At 43.8% G+C, this 23007-nt stretch overlaps 1 protein-coding gene across 6 annotated transcripts in view; it reads right to left on the bottom strand.

Annotated features, from left to right (window-relative positions):
* SEC16B (SEC16 homolog B, endoplasmic reticulum export factor) overlaps positions 1 to 23007 on the bottom strand; it is a 107346-nt gene that overhangs the window by 38382 nt on the left and 45957 nt on the right. For all 6 annotated transcript variants that reach the window (XM_027086229.1, XM_027086230.1, XM_027086234.1 and 3 more), the window contains exons 5-10: positions 5831 to 6184; positions 4413 to 4525; positions 3210 to 3330; positions 2342 to 2450; positions 980 to 1124; positions 173 to 324 (exon numbers count right to left, since the gene is read on the bottom strand). In XM_027086229.1, the coding sequence (XP_026942030.1) occupies positions 173 to 324; positions 980 to 1124; positions 2342 to 2450; positions 3210 to 3330; positions 4413 to 4525; positions 5831 to 6126 (936 nt within the window). In that variant the 5' untranslated portion in view covers positions 6127 to 6184. The remainder of the gene's footprint in view (positions 1 to 172; positions 325 to 979; positions 1125 to 2341; positions 2451 to 3209; positions 3331 to 4412; positions 4526 to 5830; positions 6185 to 23007) is intronic.

Raw genomic sequence — 23007 nt, 5'->3', positions numbered from 1 at the left:
CACACACACACACACACACACACACACACACACACACACACACACACCAATCCATAGGGTGCCTGGCCCAGTCCCCTCCAAGAGCACCCTATTCCTGGAGATGCCCAGGGCTCAGGGAAAGGGAATCAGGGAGCAGGTTGCTGACATTCCGAGGACACAGAATCTTGTTTACCTCCATGCTGTGCAGTTCAACAAGGGCCGTCTGTCCATCACTGAGAGATCTGGGACCCACACACACCAGCTGACCTCCTGGCCCAAAACTCACAGGCACGTGAGGGATGTAGAACTTCATGGGTGTCTTGGGACCAGCTGCCGAGATGTCCTCTAACCAACAGACACAGATGGACACTGTTAGCATTACTGCCACTGCTTTGCTTTACTTTAGAAATACTCCACAGACACACTTCTTTCCAAATTCCACCTGGGACCAAGATAAGATTCTGGATGGGCTACATAACTAGAAGAAGCCCATGCTCCAATAAGAGCTGAACCTCTGAGAATATGTCAGAATATAATGCAAGGAGTTGATGGTTTGGTGCAAATGATAATGTACCAGGGCCAGACTCCCAGCAATGGTGACACGCTGGGAACTCTGGTTCTCATAGCCCCAGTACTCAGGGCAAGTCTCCTACATCCAGACCTTTGTGACCTGCCTTCACTTTCCCAAACTGACTCTGGTCTTTATTTTCTTCACCTATTACCTAACAGTACCTCTGAGTTCCGCCTCTCCCAGCCTGGTGATGGCTAGGGGCAGTGTTCCCTTCCAAGAATCAGCTATGATGCAATCTCCAGTACCAGAGAAAAGGGGGGAAATGGAGCCAAAGTTGGCCACTCTGCTCAGGAGACCTACCTAGAAAAATGAGGCAGACAAATGGTCTACTCTTGGAAATACAGGGCAAAGGTGACTTTCCAAGACATGTGCCACCCAGCCCTCTTCTCAACAGACTCAGCCAACTCCTTTGATCACTTCAGTACCCACCAGCCTGAACTGGACTCCAACCTGCTGCAGCCGTGGGATCGTACAGCTCAGAGGCATCTGTCATGTACTGACTGAGCTCATAGCTGCTGGAGGTGAGACCAGACTCGTGCTGCCGGAGAAGGTTGGACTCCTCGGTCAGTGATGGCTGAAATTAAAAACAACAAAACACATGGGAAGAATCAGAAGCGCTTTCAGAGAGACGGTCCTCCCAAGTGTTTCTTCAAAGCAACAAAATTCAAACTTTCAAATAAATATAATGAATGTGGATGTGCTGAAAGGAAAAGAAGGGATCATTCAATTGACAGGTGTTTGCTAAAGGATTCACTGTGGCCTAGTGGGAAGCATGCAGGTCCTGGGGTCAGGGAGGGTGAATTCAATCCCAGCTTTGTCAATACCAAGTGCTGTGAACTTGAACAAGTGACTTAGACTCGCTGAGCTCAGGACCTTTATCTGCAATGTAGATAATCATACCTACCCTATATAGTTCAAGTACTTACTCTTGCATTCATTCACCAACTGTTTAATGAGCACTTACTATGCTCCAGGTGCTATGCTTTCCCTAAGGATACAGGTGTACAAGAAATTCACGGAATTTACATCCTGAGGACTGTAAAACAATGGATGCAAACAATGGATACAAAAGCTCTTTGTCCACACTGTAAAGTGCTGTACGTGTGTATGGCTGCTGTTACTGTGTTGTTGTTACTGTTAGTCATAATAGGTGCCCCACCCTGTGAAGCATCAGGTGTACAGAAGAAACTGGCCCCACGAATCATACAAATCTCATCAGGGATACAAAATTAATACAAGACTGTCAAAAATGAAGAGTTTTTCTCTGTAGTATGTTTGTAACTTTTCCATAAATCTAAAATTATTCCAAAATTTAAAGTTTATTGTAAAAAAAATTCAAGAGCTCCATTTTGTAACCCAGCTGGTACACACAGTAAGATTTTAGAAAAGAGAGATGGAAGAGTCAAGAAAAGTTCTGCTTTTCAGACCTGAATTAAAAGATTCTAGCAACTTCCCACTTCCTGGGTAAACCGAATTGCTAATCCACTGGGATACCGGTGACAGCCTCTTCTCTTTCCTACCTTGGAGTGACTTGGGTGACATTTCCTGATCCAGCCAACTTGGCAAAAAAAATGCAAAAGGGCCAGATCAGGGCCCCAGATCCAGAAGACTGAAACAGGGAGCAGGGAAAGGAAGAGGTGGGTAGAGGCTCTGCCAATTGGGGAGGAATGGGACCCCTCAGACTGCTGGCCACTGGGGACCCCGCCCCACGGGGCCCTGCTCTGCCCCTACTGACGAGGGCAGGTGTGATTCACTGTCACAGACCACCAGCCCCATGTCACTTCAGGTTACCTTGTTTTTCTGGGCCCCAGTTAGCGGACTCTCCACAAATAAGTCCCCAGGCCTCTCCTGTCCAGAGTTAGAAGCAGGACTGTCTTTATAAGGGTTCCAACGCTTAGATCTGCGGCAAAATGACAGGAGCAGGTGAGAGGGGGTCCAGGGCAGGCCAGCAAGGCTGAGCTGCTCTCTGCTGGAGGCTGTTCTGCTGCAAAGCGTGGGCAGGTGTCGGGTTGGCCCGTGTGTCGCAGGGAAAAGCCTTGTCCTCCATTTCTCCGCCTCAGTCTATTGGACCAGAAAAACAGGAGCTCCTGGGGTTCATAGTACAGTTACTAGAAGTGGCCCCAAACCCTGCAGAGGAGGCTCAGTCTCTGTAGCCTGACGTCCTGGAATAAGTTAAATCAGAGCAGCTGGGCTGGTGAGTTCCAGGCAGGGTTAAGGCACCAGGTCTAAGGGCACCAGAGAGGTGCTTGAACAAAATGCTGTTCCCTGCTCACCTTATCCCACGGGAGAGCCCATTCTCAGGGCACAGGAGGGGACAGAGAAGAAGCACCCCAGCCCCAGGCAGGACCCAATCAGGAGAACTTCTGCAAGGCCACATCTGTTCCGAGGCCAACATAGAATTAAGGCCCTCCTCTAAGATGGACCTCAAGTAATCTCACAGGTTTTGGGAACCACCTCTCAGAATTAAGAATCCCTCCTCCTAGTGTCCATGGGAACAGCTGGTCCCAGCCAACCCAGGCTACTCTCACACCCCTGTGGCCAGAACAAAAGCAGACGGGCTTCTGAAGATGAGGGACCAGCACCAGATGACATAAGGTTTGCCTAACATAGCCTGCGTTTGGCTGAATCATGTTGAACCGGCCTCTCCTTTCACACTTACTGGAACTGGGTCTCACTATTTGTTCCAAACGGACTATTCTGGTTTTCATGTTGGTGTTCATTCAGGTACTTTTTATCTCGATAATCTTCATGCCAGATATAAGGACTCCCTTGCCTTGCCACTGCACCCTCAGAAAAAAACAAAATAAAGACAGGTCACTTCCTATTCCTAAAAGTTCAGAAAGACCCTAGCAAGCCATGAAGCTGAGTTACTGGAGCACAGCAGGTATAAAAACATACAATCATCCCTCTGTATCCATGGGGGGGATTGGTTTCAGGACCTGGGGAAGTTCAAGTCCCTCATATAAAATGGTGTAGTGTTTGCATATAGCCTATGCACATCCTCCGTATACTTTAAATCATCTCTAGATGAATTATAATGCCTAATACAATGTAAATGCTATGTAAATAGTTGCAAATACAATGTGGGTGCTCAGGGAAATAGTTGCCTACAAGCAGCAAATTCAAGTTTTGCTTTTTGGAATTTTCTTTTCTTCGAATATTTTCAATCATCAGTTAGAGGCAGACCCGCAGATTCGGAGGGCTGACCATATTTGCCAAATTGAGTAAAGTAAAGTTGATAAGTAAAAGCCAACAGTGAAAGTCCATAAGATGCATCTCTCTGAACCAACGAGCACGGCTCTATACGATGGGGATCTTATGTGTGTGCACAGATGTTTGTGTTTTCAACGTTGAAACAGGTTTCTCTTTGCTAGCAGGTCAGAAGATGCCTTTAGTACCTACCTAAAGCCTTACTATTGGTGTAAGGTTTAAATTCTTTTTTTGTACATATCTGCCTCCCTCAGGGTAAATGATGGTCAGACTCATTACAGCCCAGCCACACACTTGATGACTTCACTGTTAAGAACTGGCTTCACTGTTACTTGGTCAGAGACTATAATCTTAGAAGAAAAATATGGATGAAGTACAAACTACCCATAATACTAGTAATGTAGTAACAGTGTCAGTGCCGTCATCTACACGTACAAAGAAAAATGACTCTTTTCTATCTCTTCTTCTCAAGACATTTAGCAGTAGTGTCATTGCTGTGGCCTCATCTGGCCAAGCAAGAAGCAGGTGAGGCTGGGGCTCTACCTCAGCCCAGCAGGAGGCCCAGGGTGAGGCTCCGAGCACGGCCCCTTTGCCCTCTGCCCTATCCGACCAGCTGCACCATCCCAAAGGCTTCTTGGAGATTATTCCGTACCTCCTTCTTCCTGCAGCTGCTGCGGGTGTCCATGGTAGTAATAACTTCCATAAGCATATTCTTCCCTTAGGGCTGGAGAGTGATAGCTTTGATAGAGATCCTCAATGCCCGGCCTAAAGGATCACAAAGAAGACCAGTCATTCAAGGATGAGCATGGTAAAGAGAAAAACCAACGGAGGACTTGACAAACGAAACAACTTCAGAGGACAGAACTGTGACCCCTGTCTAGAATCTGCTCTAAAGCCACGGTTCATTCTGGATCCCATAACCAAAAAATCCAGAATCAGAGCAGGAGTAGGACCGTTGTGTCAGAACAAGGCTGCAATTTTTATAGCAAAACCATAGCCAAGTGTCTCATTCTCCCTCCCCATGGTCCCTCTTGCTCCTCCAATACACACACAACCAACAACACAAAATATTATCTGAGAAAACCCTGCTCTGACATCACCTTAGGAAACCCCTTCCCAAGAAGACTGTGTAAGTGCCTCATATACCACTGCAATTCCCATGCATATTATAGATGGCAATGAGATGAAAAAGTCAAGTTGGACCATCTTAAATCTGATTGCTTTTATTGCCTCTGTCCTTAACATACCTTCCTTCGTGAATTCAACAAAGGAACGTCATGTTGTTAGTATCTTTATCAATTAATAATTCTTTACTATTTCATAGGGGCAGAATTCTTTACAATAATTGTCATAATTTCAACCCTAAATCTGGAGGCAGGAAAACATCACCCCACCTGAAAAAGTTAAAGTAGAAAATAGATGGCTTGCAACATTAAATATGAAGTCCAGGAGGAGGAACTCCAGATTCTCCAGATTCTCCTAGAATTACCTCACTGAGACCTCTTCATTCTGAATTTGGAGCCTACAAGCTTGTATTTGCTTTCTCTGATTTTTTTTTAAGTTCCCATTCATTCACTCAATACATTGTTTATTTCTGTACCCATCACACTCTAGGTGATGTTCTAGGCACTAGGGCTCTTCTTGGTGCTGGTGGGTCAGTGCTAACCCTGGGTCAGAGTCTTCCAAAGAGGATAAGGAACTTTTTATAGAGGTCCATAGGAAAAGCTTTTCCAGAGTCTACAAACATTGCCTTTTGTGATCCCAGAGTAAGAGGGTCTCATCTGCTGTCTTGAATTTCATCATTCTTTCTACCCTCTCCCCGCATCACCCAATCACATTGTGATGGCTTCTTTAAGAAGCTCCCCTAGGGGATAAAGAAAGGAAAATATTATATTTTCAGTCACCAAAATCCAATTTGGGAGAGGAAAGGGTATAGCTAAGTCAGTGTAGTAGGGTGGAGAAGGAAAAAGAAGAAAAAGAGGAGAAATAAAAGGAAAAGGAACAAGGAAAAGAGCAATCTGTTTGTAAGCATTTAGGAGAGCTGGGTCAATTCCAGCTCTAAACCCATACCTTGAATACAACTGACTGGGATAACCACCTTTATAATAGTCATCCCTGGACACAGGCGGATGCCATTCCCCAGGCCTGGACGCGTAGTGAGGCTGCTGGTGGTCTGCCTCAGGGTCCTGCTGTGGTTGGGGGCTCCTGCCCATGTCTTGTTCTTGTTGGACCCTCTCTCCATTGTGCCAAGAGTGACGAATAGGCCGATAGTATCTATCTCTCTGAAGCCCTCGGTCTGGATCCCTTGATGGTGCTGGGGGCCTCCCCTCTGGCTGAGGCGGCCACTGGGGAACCCAAGGCTTCATCCCTGACCTTCTGAATTTCTCTCGTGTTTTGAGTCAGTTGTGTAGTTATTTTATCTTCCTACAGACAAAACAGAAAGAAAAAAATTATCATCATTTTAGGCCTATATCCAAACATGAAGGTTAATTAGGTTTTGTGAAAGAAGCACCTACGGTCCTCAAAATCTTCTATCTAAAACCACACAGGCACTGATACAGAGATAGCTGAAAAAAATCTTAAGGAGATATTTGAAATAAATAACCGGCTAGACAACTATACTGATGTTGCTATAAAAATTAAAAAGTATATTTGGAGCAACAATAGATGTGGGAGGCATGGGAGAGAGAACAGTAATAGATGAAGCTCCAAAACACTATCAAAGTATCCCAATTAAATACATGTGTGCTGGACTTCCCTGGTGGCACAGTGGTTAAGAATCTGTCTGCCAAGGCAGGGGACATGTGTTCGATCCCTGGTCCGGGAAGATCCCACATGCCGTGGAGCAACTAAGCTCATGCACCACAGCTACTGAGCGCGCGTGCTGCAACTACTGAAGCCCGTGCACCTACAGACTGTACTCTGCAACAAGAGAAGCCACCGTAATGAGAAGCCCACACACCACAACGAAGAGTAGCCCCTGATCGCCACAACTAGAGAAAGCTCGCACGCAGCAACGAAGACCCAACACAGCCAAAAATAAAATAAAAATTTAAAAATACATGTGTGTTCACATATTCCACCAGTAAATGTTTATTCAACATTTACTATGGAGGCCGTATGCTGTCATAGAAATAGAGTGGGCCTTAGACAGAGCTAGACCACAGTTCAAATCCTAACTCTGCCACTTATTAGCTAGTTAAATTTTTCAAGCCTTAATTTCCTTACCCATAAAATGAGGACCATAATGAGCTGACAGGGTCACTGTCAGAGTCAGAGATCCTTACACTCTGGCTGGTATATAGTAATTGTTCAATAAATAGCAGTTAGTGTTATCAGAGATAAAGATTAGGGTAGTGTGAGCAGCTGAAGACATTTCCTAAATAAAAAGGAGCTTAAAGTGACCTCAAGAGACATCTTTTCTGAATCCTTGAAGTCTTAGAAGAACTAGGCCCTATAATCTGGCCATTCCTGCCCCTGCTCCAGGGGAGGCGATGAGACGCAAGTTTGGGATTGCTTCCCTGACAAACTAGAGAGCCGTGTCTGGAGATTTTAAAACCTGGAAGTCTCCCCAGCATCAAACTGATTTTCCCCACTTATGCTTCAAAATGGGAAATAGCTCCAGACGACAAGATACCTTCCAAGCTTCTCTGCTTGTATCACAGAGCAGCACCCGCGTCCAGCTGCCCCCAGAGAAAAAGCACACATCACACCTTACTGCTGCTCAGGAGTCTCTCGTGTCAGAATACACAGCTCAGTCACACCCCGTGTTTCTTCTCCCTTGGGAACTATTTTACGTTGAAAAGTTCTGATCGGATCCAGTCAACTTGCTCCCACTCCTGAAACTCCCAGCCCAATATAAAACTGAATATCAGAACAAAAGGTCAAAGGGTGTGTGTTGAAATCAGGACGTCACACTGCTCGAACGCGGCGGAGCCAGGGTCCCAGCTATGAGCCGAGAGCTGTACGCAGAACATACCAGAAGAACAAAGCACAGAAGTGCCTTCCACCTCGAGAGCAATCCAGCTCAGGAAAACCTGCACCTTCCTTCCCGTGTCAGCCCACTTGCTTGAAAAAGTCAGGTGCGATGAGAGCCTTTTCCAGCAAATCCCAGCAGAGGCCAAACGCCCCGGACACGGTGAAAGGCTAAATGGGTTTTTCCTGAAGGCCCACGGAACTGGATAGCATTTGGACACAAGCAATTTCAACAAGAAGAAAGCTTCTTCCACCTTGTTCCCAGATATTTTCACTAGACAGCCTTCCTCCGACTGCAAAGGCGCAATACCCAGTCCCTTTGCCAAAGTCAACTATAATTGATTTTCGTTGCCAAGATATCAACTCCAGCAGGTTAGACCTCAGGTTACAATTAAGGACCCCAAATGAAAATCACCTAAGATTCTCCAAATGAAGGCATTACATCTACGGTGACAAGTCATACTCACACATCACATAAATGACCTTCCCTGGTCCCACTAAAGTCAGTATTGCCTTTCCTAATTTGACAGCACAGCAAGTACAGCCAAGACAAAGCAAGCAAGGGCGCTAGCATTCCCACACACCTGCTCTGACGGCTCTCCACCACCTTCCCTCAGTGCAGCTCCAGGAGTGTCTGCTCTCCTCCTGGACACTGTCAAAGTCCAGGTGCCACATCTACCAAGACTTACCTGGCCCTCAGATCTACAGCCTGTCAGCTACCTTTGCCACGGCCTCCATGGAGCCGATTCACGAGGGCAAAGTACAGCGCAGCTCCCCCAGTCGGCCAGACCCAGCTTGTATTTGCTCACAACCCTGTCAGAGGCTGCTGCTTCTGTTTGCCTGGTCGCGGGCTGAGCCAGGTTCACTCACATGTGACATGTGACAAAGCATCCAGACCCCCACAGCAAACAAGGAGCAGAGACCCGAGGGAGAGGAAGTGCAGAAAGCCTTGAGGCAGCCTGACCCGGGGAGAGGAGCGTGGCCTATGGGCTGTGAACTCCTGGCTTGGCCACGAGTGGCTCTATCGCTCAGCCTCTCAGCTTCTTCTCTAAAAGGACAATAACAGTACTTAGCTTATGAGGGTCATCGTGAGGAGTACAGGCAGACCTCAGAGATATTGCCAGTTCAGTTCCAGACCACTCCAACAAAGCGAGTCACACGAATGTGCTGGTTTCCCAGGGCGTATAAAAGTTACATCTACACTGTACTGTAGTCTATTAAAGTGTGCAATAGCATTATGTCTAAAAAACAATGTACCTTAATTTTAAAACATTTTGTTGCAAAAAAAAAAATGCCAAAACAATTACAATAACATCAAAGATCACTGATCACAGATCACCAAAACAAATGTGATAATAATGAAAAAGTTTTACATATTGTAATAAATACCAAAATGAGACGCAGAGACACAAAGCAAGTGTTATTGGAAAAACGGCACCGACAGACTTGTTTGACGCAGGGTTGCCACAAACCTTCAGTTCGTAAAAAACACAGTAAAGTGAAGCGATATAAAACGAGGTATGCCTGTAAATGTTGGCAAGGTGGCACATGATATATAATGATGTATGCTCTTTAAATAAGTATTATCTGTTCCTTTCAAAAGAGATGAGCTAATTCTACTGGTTGAGGCAGGCAGAGTACTCACTGGTGGGTAGTAAATGCCCAGTTTGGGTTGTTCTCATTCATGTTTCTCTTCATTGGATTCTGGTTGTGCATCAGTTGTGCTATCTAGATGGAAGGCAAATTTAAATTCCCAACATTGAACTGAAGGCACTGAGAAGTTTTCTACTACAAGAAAGTAATTTCTTTGTTTGAAAAATACATTTCTTTAGGTAAGTACAGAGTAGCTCATGTCCACTTTTGAATTAATATTTTAAAAGTCAGCAAATCATCATGCTGTACCCCTTAAACTTATATGTTATATGTCAATTATATCTAAATAAAGCTGGGGGTAAATATAAATAAAACTCAGAATTTGCTCTAAAAAGGCTCAAATCGTTTATTCTTTCTTTCAACAAACACTAAGTCCTTATTATGTATCAGGATTTGACACACATAGACATGAAGGACACAGTCCTTGGTTCTAAAAAGCTTCGAGCAAATTAACTTCTCATGTTGTTATTAGTCCAGGGAAGACCGCCACAGTTGGTCTCATGGTCAGATAGGGTAAGGTACCGAACCTATAAGACTTTGTCACGGCTCTACAACTGACTCCTAGGACCTGACAACTGAGTGTAGAATTCTCTGACTCTGGGTCATTGTTTCTTACCCCACTGGTGAGGTTTGACTCACTAATGGCTGCACTGCCATTTTTAATCCTCCTGGGAAGAGGTACTGGAGAAGGACACACACACTGACAGCCGGAGTCAGAACATGGTTGATTATGACACAGACTCAGATATCAAAATATCTGTCCCAATATCTCACAATAACATTCAGAAAAATCTGATGTAACTCTTTTGGCTTATAACATGACGTTTGTCCTGCCCTATAACACCAGCTACATTACTGAAATGTTGACTTTGGAAGATACCTTACAGGTTATTTTAGCAACTTCACTTCGTTGGTAATAAAACTAAGATCCAGAGAGATTAAGTGATTTACCCAACGTCACAAAGCTAACTAGAAACTCAGTTAAGATTATATTGATGTACTGGACCTGTCTTGCATTGGGCTTACAAGAGCTGATTATTAAATATTCAGGAATTATGTGAGCCAGTAGTTAGACCATTGATCATTTGAAATCCACCACAGTGAGAGTATTTACACCACAGAAATTGGCAAGTGCTACAAAGCCAGGTTGTTGTTGTTTTCCAATAATCAGTTTATCGGCATAATGATTACAACTCCAAACTCCTAACTCCTATTCCAGTGTTCTTTCAACCACAGAATTGTCATTCTTTTACAAGCCTTCATTGCACATCTCTGGTTTAAACATCTAGCTCAGTTACTCCAAATGCTCCTTTTGTGACATCCCAAAGCGTCCCTAATTATCTCAAGAGTTATTATGAAACTCTTCAAATACTCACCAACCAAAATTAATTTTAATTAGTTTTAATTATTTTATATAGACATATGGCATAACACAGTTATATGGGTCATGGAATGAAATAGATCGCGTGGGATCTCACCACTCCAAAAGTTTGGGATTTACCAGTCCCTGCCTTCCCCAGCCCCATATATCAACAGTTACTAAGTCTTTCAACCTGGCAACTCAAGTCTTCCTGATTCCTAACAAAATTCACTCAGTTTGAGAATACATTAGCAGCTCATCCCCAACAGGAGTTGGGCTAAAATTGGTCTTGTCACCTCAAGTCCTGGCTGCAGTGCCCTGGCATGATCCCACAGGCTCCCACATGCTAGAACAGTTATAGTCTTCACATTATCTCTTCCCCAAGTGTCCTGTCCTCTTGCCTGATTCCTGCTCTGCATTCCAACTATCCACTGCAATTGGAGCCCTGGCCAGTTGCTAATTGTTGTGAATTTCCCTTCCCAGTCCCTGCCACCCTTTCCAAATGTCAGACCACTAAGAGGATCTTGCTTCAACCAGGAATAACTACCCTAGTTTGACATCTATCTAACGAAAGCATCATCACTGCTAATGATGCTGCTAATCTCTTCCCACCAGAATAGTGCTGATAGATGTGAACACCCACCTAGATCTAGGTCAGGTTTGCCATGAATCCGTGAGCACTATGATTTAATGACTGTTGACTCTTGCAAGGGACAGCTCAGCAGCTGAGACATGCCCCAGGCTTGACCCCATTTCTTTACTAAAAGTAAAAACTTAGGAAACAAACTGAGAGGCCCTATGTCAACAGATGAACAGTAATTATCTGTCTGGGTAATGGGATTGCAGGTGATTTTATTTTTCTCTTCTTGTTTGTCCATATTTTCTAACTTTTCTACAATAAACTTACATTATTTTAAAAGACAAAATCAACTAGCATTATTTTTGATTAATACTGTATCCAAGGCAAGATTTCTAGGTCAGAGGTTATATTTTTGTTAATTTTTATAAATTTCTTTCTAAGAATATTATAGCAATTTACACCCACACCAGCAATGCATGAGAATACCTTTCTTTTTTTTTTAAGTTATTTTTTAAACATCTTTATTGGAGTATAATTGTTTTACAATGTTGTGTTAGTTTCTGCTGTATAACAAAGTGAATCAGCTATATGTATCCATAAATCCCCATATCCCCTCCCTCTTGAGTCTCCCTCCCACCCTCCTTTTCCCAGCCCTCTAGGTGGTCACAAAGCACCAAGCTGATCTCCCTGTGCTATGTGGCTGCTTCCCACTAGCTATCTATTTTACATTTGGTAGAGTATATATGTCAATGCTACTCTCTCACTTCATCCCAGCTTACCCTTCCCCTTCCCCATGTCCTCAAGTCTATTCTCTACGTGAGAAGAACTTTCTGAACATTCTTATCCACACTGGATATTCTTTTTAATATTTCCCAATTAAAGGATGAAAAATAGCAACAACAAAAAATACTATATCCAGGGCTTCCCTGGTGGCGCAGTGGTTGAGAGTCCGCCTGCCGATGCAGGGGACGCGGGTTCGTGCCCCGGTCTGGAAAGATCCCACATGCCGCAGAGCGGCTGGGCGTCCGGAGCCTGTGCTCCGCAACGGGAGAGGCCACAACAGTGAGAGGCCCGCGTACCGCAAAAAAATAAAATAAAATAAAAATACTATATCCAAATGTGGTGTTGTCATATCAGTAACTAATTATGCACTCATGTTGCTAAAATGGAGCAGTGACTCCCCAAAGCATCCAAGATTGATCGATTGTGCTCAGTCTGCTCTTCTGGAAAGACGACTCTGGAAGTCATTTATTCACTAAGCAACTGTTTTTTGAACACCCATTATATGCCCAGCATTGTCACTTGCACTGGGGATACTGAGATAAATGGCATATAATCCTTGCCCTAGCTTTCAGTCTGGTGGAGCAGTAGAAATTCAAATATGCAATCAATATGCAACGCAATCATTATTCTAATGGGTATAATCACTACTTTTTCAAATAGGAGGAAGCACGGGGGCAGGTGCAAAACTAGAAACAGGGAGATGTGCTGTTCAAGGTTACCCCACAAACAGGCAAGACCAATGAATACCTCAACTAGAGCAACTGCAAAGAGGTTGGAAGAGAAGGAACAGATATATGAATATAAAGTAGAATCAACATGAATTGACACTCTGTTGAATGTAGAAAATGAAGGAGAAGGAAAAGTCAAGGACAATCTCAAGTTTTCAGGCTATAAAGATAGGACCACACTGCCCCTTTTTGGGATAATAATCTTGGAAGAGGAGCCAGTTTGGTGGGAGAAGATGACAACTTCAGCTCTGAACGTGCTAATTGTGAGGGGCCTGTGGACAGAGGTAAGTGTGGTCAGTGAGAAGTCAGTTGTAAGAGTGTAGAGCTTAAGAAAGGGGTCTAAGGAGAGAGACGTGGTGATTGAAGCCACAGGTATGGGTAGTATTGCCTAGGAAAAGCTTGAAGTTAGAAGAGAAGTCCTAGGGAGAAGTTCTGAGGAAGAGCAACATTGAAGAGCTGGACACAGAAAGAGGAGCCTGTGAAAGACATCAGTGAAGTGCCGGAAGGTGGGCAGAAAGCCAGGAGAGGATGGTGTCCTAGAAGGCAGGGGAGGTGATGGCTTCAGAAATGGGAGCGTGGTCAACAATACTGACAATAGGAGAAATACTGAGAGAGGCAACAGTGAAAGTGTTCTCCACACACTGGGTTAACCACCGAGGAGGTTTGATGATCATAACATGAACAATCTCAGTAGAACTATGGTCAAGGGAGTGAGGAATTAGACACAGAAATCACTTACACAGCGAATGGAAAGTAAGGAAAAGGAGAAAGCAAGTAGAATTACTCTTTCGAGAAGCCTGGATGTGAAGAAAAGGGGACAATAGCCGGGACTACTATGAGGCACTTGGGATTGAAGAATTGGTTTAGGGTGGACAAGATGAAAGGGAGTTACATGCTGATTCATACGGAGATTGGAGATACAGAAAGCAAATACAATTACTGGAGGAATAAATCTCAGAAGAGGCTGATCACATTGGACCCAGAGCATAGGAGCAAAAGTTAAGCCTAGCTAAGAGGAAGGGCATCTCTTCCTCTGAGAAAGAGATAAAGGGGGTGAAGACGGGCATGGATGGAGGCAAGTTTGTACAAAAAGGGACTGGATACTGAGACTTCTCTGTGGAGTAGACTGCTAGAGATCAGGGTGAGCATTTAGAGAGAGACCTGAGAAACGTGATGAATGTTTGGATTGGCCCGTGTGGAAACTGGGAGTCGGCTTTAACCAGGAACATGTCCTCAGAGGAACAAGTAGGCAGGAAGTGCAGCTGTTATTGGACCCTTAGACAGATTTGAAACTCCATGGGGACGTTGAGTATCTGTGTTTGGTCCAGGCTATGACCACAGTGCCTAGACGGTGCCCAGTGTGTGATAAGAGCGCAATAAAGATTTTATTTATAAATGAATGGACATCTGAAATTTATAGCAGCAACAGCTTTACTGCAGATCGTATCCAGTAGTTTTTACAGCCTGAGTATAGAATTAAACTCTAACAGGGAGTTCCTAGAGAAAGTAAAAGGGAATGTTGAGGCAGTGAGTTAAGCGGACTGACCAGAGAGTGGTTAAAGGTATGCCATGTGGGTCATAAATGAGACAGAAACACAAATTCTCTGCATACCTTGTTAAACTGAGGTCCCTAGAAATACTTAAGAGGCCCTCTCCAATAGGACAGTGAAAGAAAAACATTCAATCACAATTCAAACTAAAAAACCTTAGTTGAAGTGGGACTGACAGGATAATGCCTATACCCGCCTTTCCAAAAATATCTGATACACTGAGATGCTTTTCAGTCAGCCAGCATCTCATAGCTGTGACTCCAGGAAGGAGACCTGGGGAAGGTTTAGCGTCGAGCAGCCTCTTGACTCCAGCAAAGCCAGACCCTGAAGCCAGCCTTGGAGATCCGAAGCTCATGGCCTTGGCCAGGGATTGGCCACCAAGGCTTCAACCCCTTCCTTCCAGTAAGCTGGGTGGCAGGCGAGAGGCAGAGCAGCATGTGCCTGTCAGCAGTTCCATTATCAGGAAGGACGAGTGCCAGGAAAACATGGTCTAAGGGCCAGAGACAATTAGCCTGGCACAGGCATCACAAACTACTCATGCCAATCCTGGGACTGTTGCTCTCACCACAGTCCTAGAAGTGAAGGTTTGGTTACTTTATTGGTTTCCTACAGGACCAGGGAACTCTGTATGTGAGCCCTGACAAAAGGGGTCCTTTAAATGCCACCCCTGTGGCTGCCTGCACACCTGACCCCCCAATTCCGCCTCTGCTACCAGGTGCTAGAGAAGGAGGGTACCACTCATGAAGGCAAAGGCCCCATTCTTCCTTATCAGCCCTGGGCTGGCAGAGGGGGCCTCACTTTCTCCGCTCTTTGCCCCTCCCATTTTATTGATGCCCCCTGAACCAGGATGAGTGGGGTGGCAGTTGGATGCTGCTGTGACTTTTAACCCCACATCAGGCTCCATCAGGCAAAGGTGACTCATGCACCTGCTAAATGAAATAAAAGGCTATAAATGCTGGCAGTGTCCTCCAAGGCCGCAAAGCCAATAGGAAGGAAGCAGAATAAGGCTACCTGAGTGTGAATCTCAGCCCCACTGGCTGCTGGCTGCAAGAAGTTGAGCAAGTTATTCTGTATCTCCTTTTCTTCCTCTATAAAATGGGGATGACGATAATAGAACTTTTCTCAGAGAGTTATTGTTTAAGAGTAAAATTAGGTTAAAAAACTACAAACTACCTGACATATAGTAAATGCTCAATAAATGTTAACTGTTACCATTTCCCTGAAAATGCTATAAAGTGCTTAGGAAGCGTTCTGTACAAGTCATCAGTCAGGAATTAATTGATGATCCATTACTGCTCTGAAATCCACAACTCCTCCTTCACATTTAACCCAGTGTCCCCACTGAACCATGAGATCAAGGGAAAATTGAGAAACTATGTCTCATAACTACATACGACAAAAAAGAATGGGTTAACGTAAAAACATCAGAATTAGAAACGTCACGAAAATGCAGTCCTATGCTTCTCACTCTGGACTATTGTAGCCCCAGGGACAGTGCAGGATGGCATAGGATCAGCACTAATTTTATTTTATAAGCTATTTAAAATATTATTTTAATTTTTAACAAACACAAATATTGTACTATTGAATATTATGGAATAAAATTCAAATTTGTATTAATTTTTACAACGATGAGAAACTTCAAAAAATTTTTGTATTTGCAACGGACAGGTACACACCACGCGCGCACACACACACACACACACACACACACACACACACACACACATTCACATATACATCCCCTGCACCCCCAGGAATCACTCCCTGCCATTTGATGGAAATGTTTGAGAGACACATTCCGAACAAGAGTAGACATTCAGACATGTAACTGATGACCTGGAAAAAATTTCTGGAAGGAATCCATCCCTGCAGGTGAAGCAGTGTCTAAGCCAGGGAAACTCAGGCCAAGGCATACAGCTCTTTGATTTACAGACCTGTAGCACTCCAAGCTCTCCACTGCTGGATAAAAATCCTCTATTATATAAGATTCTACAGGGTACCCAGGAGGCCAGTGACTCTCCCAGTTTAGCTGGGACAGGAAGCGTTTGGTCTCCAGTTAAGGTACATTATCAGACTCCTAATAGAAACACACCCCAATATTTTAGAGTCAAGATACTCTTCCTTGATGGTAACACACATGCATGACTCAGACCCATTTAAACTCTTTGAATAGGGGAAAACGTCATGCCACTCAGCCTCCTTCTCCTCTCCAGGTTACATAGTCCCAATTCCGTTTATGTTTCCTTGTACAACTTCCTTTCCTCAATCATTTTGAAGAGTAGCAAAGGCCCAGGGGAAAAGAAACAGGAATTGAAACCTGGATTTAGTTTTAACACTGCCATTTCCCAGACATGTGCCTTTGTAAAACCATCATTCAGTCTCTATGAGCCCCAGTCTCCTCCTCTTTAAAATGCAGTCTAAAAAGTACGCCACAGGGCCGTGATGTGGATGAAATGAAATGTTACATGGAAAAACACCAAAGCGCCTGTTAAATAGAGGTTTGCAATAAATCTCTTTGCCTCTTCCTCTTCTGGGTTCCTTACCTGCTGTTAAAGGGGTAACAATCTAAACTGTATGCAAAGCTCATGAGTGTGGTACAGTATAAGGGTTAGGAGCTCAGGTTTTGCAGTCCAAATTGGATGAGTCCCAGAGCCTCCCCTGACTAGCTGTGAGACTTCAAGCAGGTTCCTTAACCTCTCAGGCTAAGTGTTCTTATTTGTTAAGGGATTGTATAATAATGGATATCTTCAGAAGGTTGTTGTGGGATAAATGAGACAAAGTACTGTTCACGGCATGCAGGAGGTGTGCAATGAATATTTGATTCTAGATGAATGCACGAGCTAGGAAAAGCACGTGGCACAGCGCCTGCACATAGGAAGTGTTCACCAAGCGCTGGTCACGCCTGCACGTAGGAAGTGTTCACCACGTGCTTGTCGCCAGTGTTGTTGTGTAAAAGAACATAGCAGGAGAGTTCCCTTCTGGGCTATTCAGGGTATATGTTCTTATGTGCTTTTATCATAGCTGTTCATATTTAATTTTTGTCTTAGCTATTCTTTATTACTGACTTAGAATCTAATCTTAGGTTATTGTTTTTAATTTTTCTCCTGCCTTCTCTCTCATCATCATAATCCACTGCATTCATAGCTTGTCTTCCCCAGTGGTGGGCAGCCTTGGCTCTTTATTTACATTACCCAGTGGTAACAACAGAGTTTGTCCATTTAGAGAGCAATGAAAGTGAGACCAGAAAGGGTAAGGGCTTTCACTAAACTCACGCAGTGCCAGTATCAGTCATCAATTGGAGGAAAATCAATTACAGGACTTCTAGTCAAAGCTTTGTTCAGAAAAACATACTGGTTAGTAATAGCCATGTGATATATTTAATACAAAAATGCAATTATTTCAAAATCTATTCCATAATCTTCAAAGCTATCAGTCACTGTAAATAGGTTCATTCAGTTTGACATATAAATAGGAATATATATGTTCATAAAAACAGAAACTCAAAGCTTAATTTCTGTATTTCCTCCTTGTCCCATTTGTCAGTCAGTAAAGGCACATATCACTTTGCTGGTCCTACTCCTCTGCCTGATATTCCGCGTACAGAAATAGCCCGTGTGTGCACAGCGTGAGTGCACACACGTATTTTAGTGGCACTCACATTCTTGTTCTCTCAGCCTGGAATAAGTGACTGCAGATATAGCCAAGATCCCCAGGAGTGCTGCTCTATTGCTGAATTTAGCACATCAGGGCAATTTCCATAGGAGCCACTTATGATGCCAAAAAACAAAGCTCCAACTTCAGTTTCTGGAGGACGCTGAAGGGCACGACAAGCTGATGGAGAAGTTTCTTTTCTAAGCATAAATATCTGCAGTCATCACAAGGGAGATGGCCAAAGTTCATTATTTTCTGGGAGCAGCCCATAAGTGAATATTATAGAGTCTCTGCATGCTGAGTAAATACTTACTGCCTTTCCCAACATTGTTTCTGTGACATTTCTGTACAAGCCTCCTAAGAATACTTCCTTTTTCACTAAAGATGCGATACTTTCTATGCTCCACGACATCGTGACATTATGACACCACGTCTTAGTGCTGGTCCAAATGTCGTTCATTGGATGGATGAGGCCACTGAATGAATCTGACTGGGGTATATAGCCTTGCCCCTGGGAGAATTTTTCAAATGATTTCCTTCATTCAATAAATAATATTTTGGACAAATATTAATTTATTATTTATTGTAATAAGAATATTTTCTCCTGTATGAGCTGGCTCTCCACAATCTCCCTAAAAAAGCTGCTAAGGGAACTTCCCTGGTGGTGCAGTGGTTAAGACTCCATGCTCTCAATGCAGGGGGACCAGGTTTGATCCCTGGTCAGGGAACTAGATCCCACATGCATGCCACAACTAAGGAGCCGTCAAGCCGCAACTAAGGAGCCCTCCTGAAACAACTAAGACCCAGCACAACCAAATAGAGATTAATTAATTAAATAAATATTTTTTTTAAAAAAGAAAGAAATACTACAAGACTCACTCTTCTTTGAAGAAAAAAAAAAAAAAGCTGCTAAGCCCCAGGACTATGTAGAAGGAAACCAAAAGAATCCTGGTTCCTATTTAATAACCAAGAAATGGGTGAGAAACTGAGTACTTCACTCATCATGTATTTATTGAGTGCCTACTATGTGCCAAGCATTGTCTTAGGTGTTAAGTGCAGGCCACAGGAAGTGCCCAAGGTGAGATTGTTCCTTATCCTCTTGGAGTTAGTTTACTGCAGACAAAGTAACAGGCAACACCAATAATCAGTGCTAAGAGGATGGCAGTAAGAAACAGATGAAACACACAGCAGAGTTGCCAAACCTAGTCAGAGAAGGCTTTCCAGCAAGGAAAGATGTCTCAAGGGAGACCTGAAGGATATGAGTTCATTAGCCTGGAAGGAGGGAAGGGAGAGCACGAGAGAAGGTGATCCCAGCAAGAGGATGGATATGATAAGGGCTCAGAGGTGAAGGAGGGCCTGTGCACTCAGCACATCATCAGTGGGTTTTATATTCAGTGTAGTTGGAGCCTAGAATGCAAAAAAAATTACTATAGACTGAATATTTGTGTCCTCCCAAAATTTGTATGTTGAAACCTAATCCCCAATCTGATGGTATTTGTGGAGACTTCGGGGGGTGATTAGGTCATGAAGGCAGAATCCTCATGAATGGGATTAGTGCCCTTATAAAAGAGACCCCAGAGAAATCCCGTGCCCCTCCTTCCATGTGAAGACACAGTGAGAAGATGGTCGTCTATGAACCAGGAAGCAGGCCCTCACCAGACACCCAGTCTGCCAGCACCTTGATCTTAGACTTGCCAGTCTCCAAAACTGTGAGAAACAAATTTCTGTTGTTTATAAGCCAGCCAGTCTATGGTACCACGTCATAGCAGCTTGAATGGATAAAGACAGAAGTGATGAGGGCTGAGACTGAAGAGACTGTCCTAGCTGCCTCCGCCAGCAAGTAGAGCAGAGTGTAGCCCCAGCTGTCCCTAGTACCCAGACTGTTTGCACACAGTGTGGCAAACATGTGCTATTTCTGCCTGCCCTGCATCCTATCCTCCAGCTTCTGGTAATAAATCATTAGTTTTCCGTTGATGAGCTTCCCTGCCCCCTCTCAGTTTATACAGCATGTATGTGACTGACCCTACCCCTTGTTCTATGAATGGATGCAAAATTCATACCTGACAGTAAGAGTCCTGCAGCTCCCTGGCCAAAGTGATTAATTTGGCAGTTAGCAGATGTCCAGGGACCTGTCCAAGAAGCATGCTCCCAGAACTTATACTTGAACTACTGGGAAAGAAGTGTGCTTCCCATTGGATTGACTGAAGTGATAGAATATCAACCTGGAGCTGGAGGCAGCCATCTGTCCCCCATTCATTCACCCACTAATAGTTTCTTGAATAAATACTATGTGCCTCATGCTGTTGTAGACATTAGGGACACAGAAATAAAGGACATAATTCTGTTGTTTAGGTTTTCACCATCAACTGGAAAGGCAAATAAATTATCACTAAAAGTGATAAATGTTACATAGATTATTATATGATCACAGAAGGGCAGCCAACTCAAGCAAATCCTCCTAGGGGGGAAAACGCTCATTAAACCTTGTTAGATAATTAGGACTTAGTCAAGTGAACTGAGGCATGGGGGTGGTTCCAGAAGAGCAATCAGTAAGTTCAAAGGCATGGAGGGGAGGCCCAGCTGGACAAGCTCTGATGACCCACCATATTCAATCAGTCTGGAAGATAATGCCCTTTCAGGGGAGCGGGAGAAAGGAGGCCAGATGGCCAAACTGGCACTGAATGGTGAAGGCCTTGGATTTTTGCTGAAGACTTCAAGCGGCTTCTAAAAGACCCAAAGCAGGAGTGACATCATTAAGTTGGTATTTTAGAAAACCAGACAAGTCACAATGTAGAGAACAGCTTGGGGAGTGCCAGACTGCGGGCAGGGTGAGCCTTAAGAGGCAGTCACCACCATCCTCCGTTTTAAAGTCAATGCAAACTTAACTAAAGCACTGGTGGAAGGGAAAAAGCGAGCAGGAGGTAGGTGTCGGATTCAAGAGAAAACAAGGAAGCAGAATAAATGGGATCTAGAGGTTCACTGTATTTACACAGCTCTGGCCTTGTGATGGTAGATGGCGATGTCCCTGATCAAGATTGAAGTGCATTTTACTGGAAGAAGCAGATATTCTGAGGAAATGTAAGTTCTGGGTGGACCATAGCAAGTTGAACTGCTGTCCGCAGGACAATATACTTAAGGGTGTCTCAGGCAGTGAATATGAGTCAGGAGCTCCTGACAAAAGTCTGCAGGGACACACATGTGGTGGGTGGTGTTCATTTGTTTATACGTTGCTTCTTTCCTGAAGATTTGTATGTGCTTTGATTTACATGTTATCAGCACACAAGTCACAATTAAAATCATGGATATGAATGAGATTGGCAAGGGATAGCACAGGCTTCAAAATTTTAAAAAACTAATAATAATTAAGGCTAAAATGTGGAGAATGAGAAGTTCATGAAGACTAAGAAGGCAGAGTCATAACAGCATCAAGGAAGCCAAGGGGTCAAGACAGAGGAAGAGTAAAGAGAACAAAAACAGTAAGAGATCAAGTTACATAAGAACTTGACAGTAGGGAGGGACCATGAGTGGTTGTTCACTGGCTGGTTGGTTGGTTGGTTGGTATAAAATGGGAGACACTTGAACATGTTTTTACCTATGGTGGAAAGACAGTGTAGAGGAGAAACTAAAGAGAGACAGTGTAGAGGAGAAACTAAAGAGATGGGAGAATAAGAGACATGAGTTATGGATGTGGTGGGCGGGGACTTCCCTGGTGGTCCAGTGGTTAAGACTCCACGCTTCCACTGCAAGGGGCACGAGTTTGATCCCTGGTCAGGGGAACTAAGATCCCACAGGCCATGCCCTGTGGTGTGGCCAAAAAAATAAACAAATTTAAAAAACAATTTTTTTGCACACACACACGAGAAAGAGAGAAGGCCAAGGGGGATGGAGCTCATAGCCCAAGAGAAGAGATTACTCAGGGGTCAAAAAGTACACTTTTGCCATTGAGAAGGGAGGGAGGCAGCAAGGAATGTATGAATGCCCATGTGGATAATTTTGTGAGCTAGGCTAGGCAAGGCTGATAGAAAAAATATACATACTAATTATGCTAAAGAAATTGACTTTTCCTTCATTCTATTAAAACATGTTAATGAGACACCCACAGTTTCCAAAGCTAAAATTGACTGCGCTGATTTTGCTGGGTTTCAGGAAGCTGAGGATGTATCACACAGTCCCCAGTGGTGGGTATTTTCTATTATTTTTCTTTTCTTTTTTTTTTTTTTGTATTTTCTATTCTATTGGAAACCACAGTCTGGCTTATTTTTGACTCAGTTTAATTCCTCTGAAGCTGTAGCCTGTGGGTCACACTTATTTTAAGAAATTTCATTTTCCTTAGTGTCAGGCTCTTGTGTCTTTGCTCCTCAAAAATCAGCAGCAGTTGGAAAAGTACCTGTTCTCATCCATAACCATTTGAAAATAGATATTTAAGGTGAGTCTGTGTGAAATTGCTACCTTTAAGACATCTTTCTCAGATACAATCTTTCCTCCTATTAATATCATATCATAAGTGGGCCCGTCCAGGAAGGATCCTTCAAGTTTCTGTTATAGAAAAATCACCATTTGATAGAGCCTGGTGGGTGACATGTGAGATCTATTTTATAAATAAAACACCCGTTCCCAAATTGGATGTGGAGCAAATTCAGTGCTATGTAAAAAGCTGTTCAGCAAGGGAAAAACTCACACTAGATGAGGAATCAATTACTGATGGGGTTATCCTTCCCACCCATTCATTTTATAGCACATAAACTGAAGCCCAGAGTGCCATATGGTTAATGGGATCAATGCCAGGACCCAAATCCAGGTCTCCTGACTCCCCATCCACTGTTCATCCCTCCTCTCATAACATCTGTTTTTCTTTCTGGGCAGCAAACTCCACTGGGCCAGGGACCCCTTCCATCTTGTTCACTTAGGTGTCCCCAGTATAGAGGTAACAATCAAAAATATCTGTTAGTAAGTTAACCACACTC

Source organism: Aethalodelphis obliquidens, unplaced genomic scaffold, assembly GCF_003676395.1.
Source record: "Aethalodelphis obliquidens isolate GAN/ISIS:26980383/991018 unplaced genomic scaffold, ASM367639v1 scaffold55, whole genome shotgun sequence".
NCBI lineage: Eukaryota > Metazoa > Chordata > Mammalia > Artiodactyla > Delphinidae > Aethalodelphis > Aethalodelphis obliquidens.
This window is presented reverse-complemented; position numbering and strand designations above follow the sequence as displayed.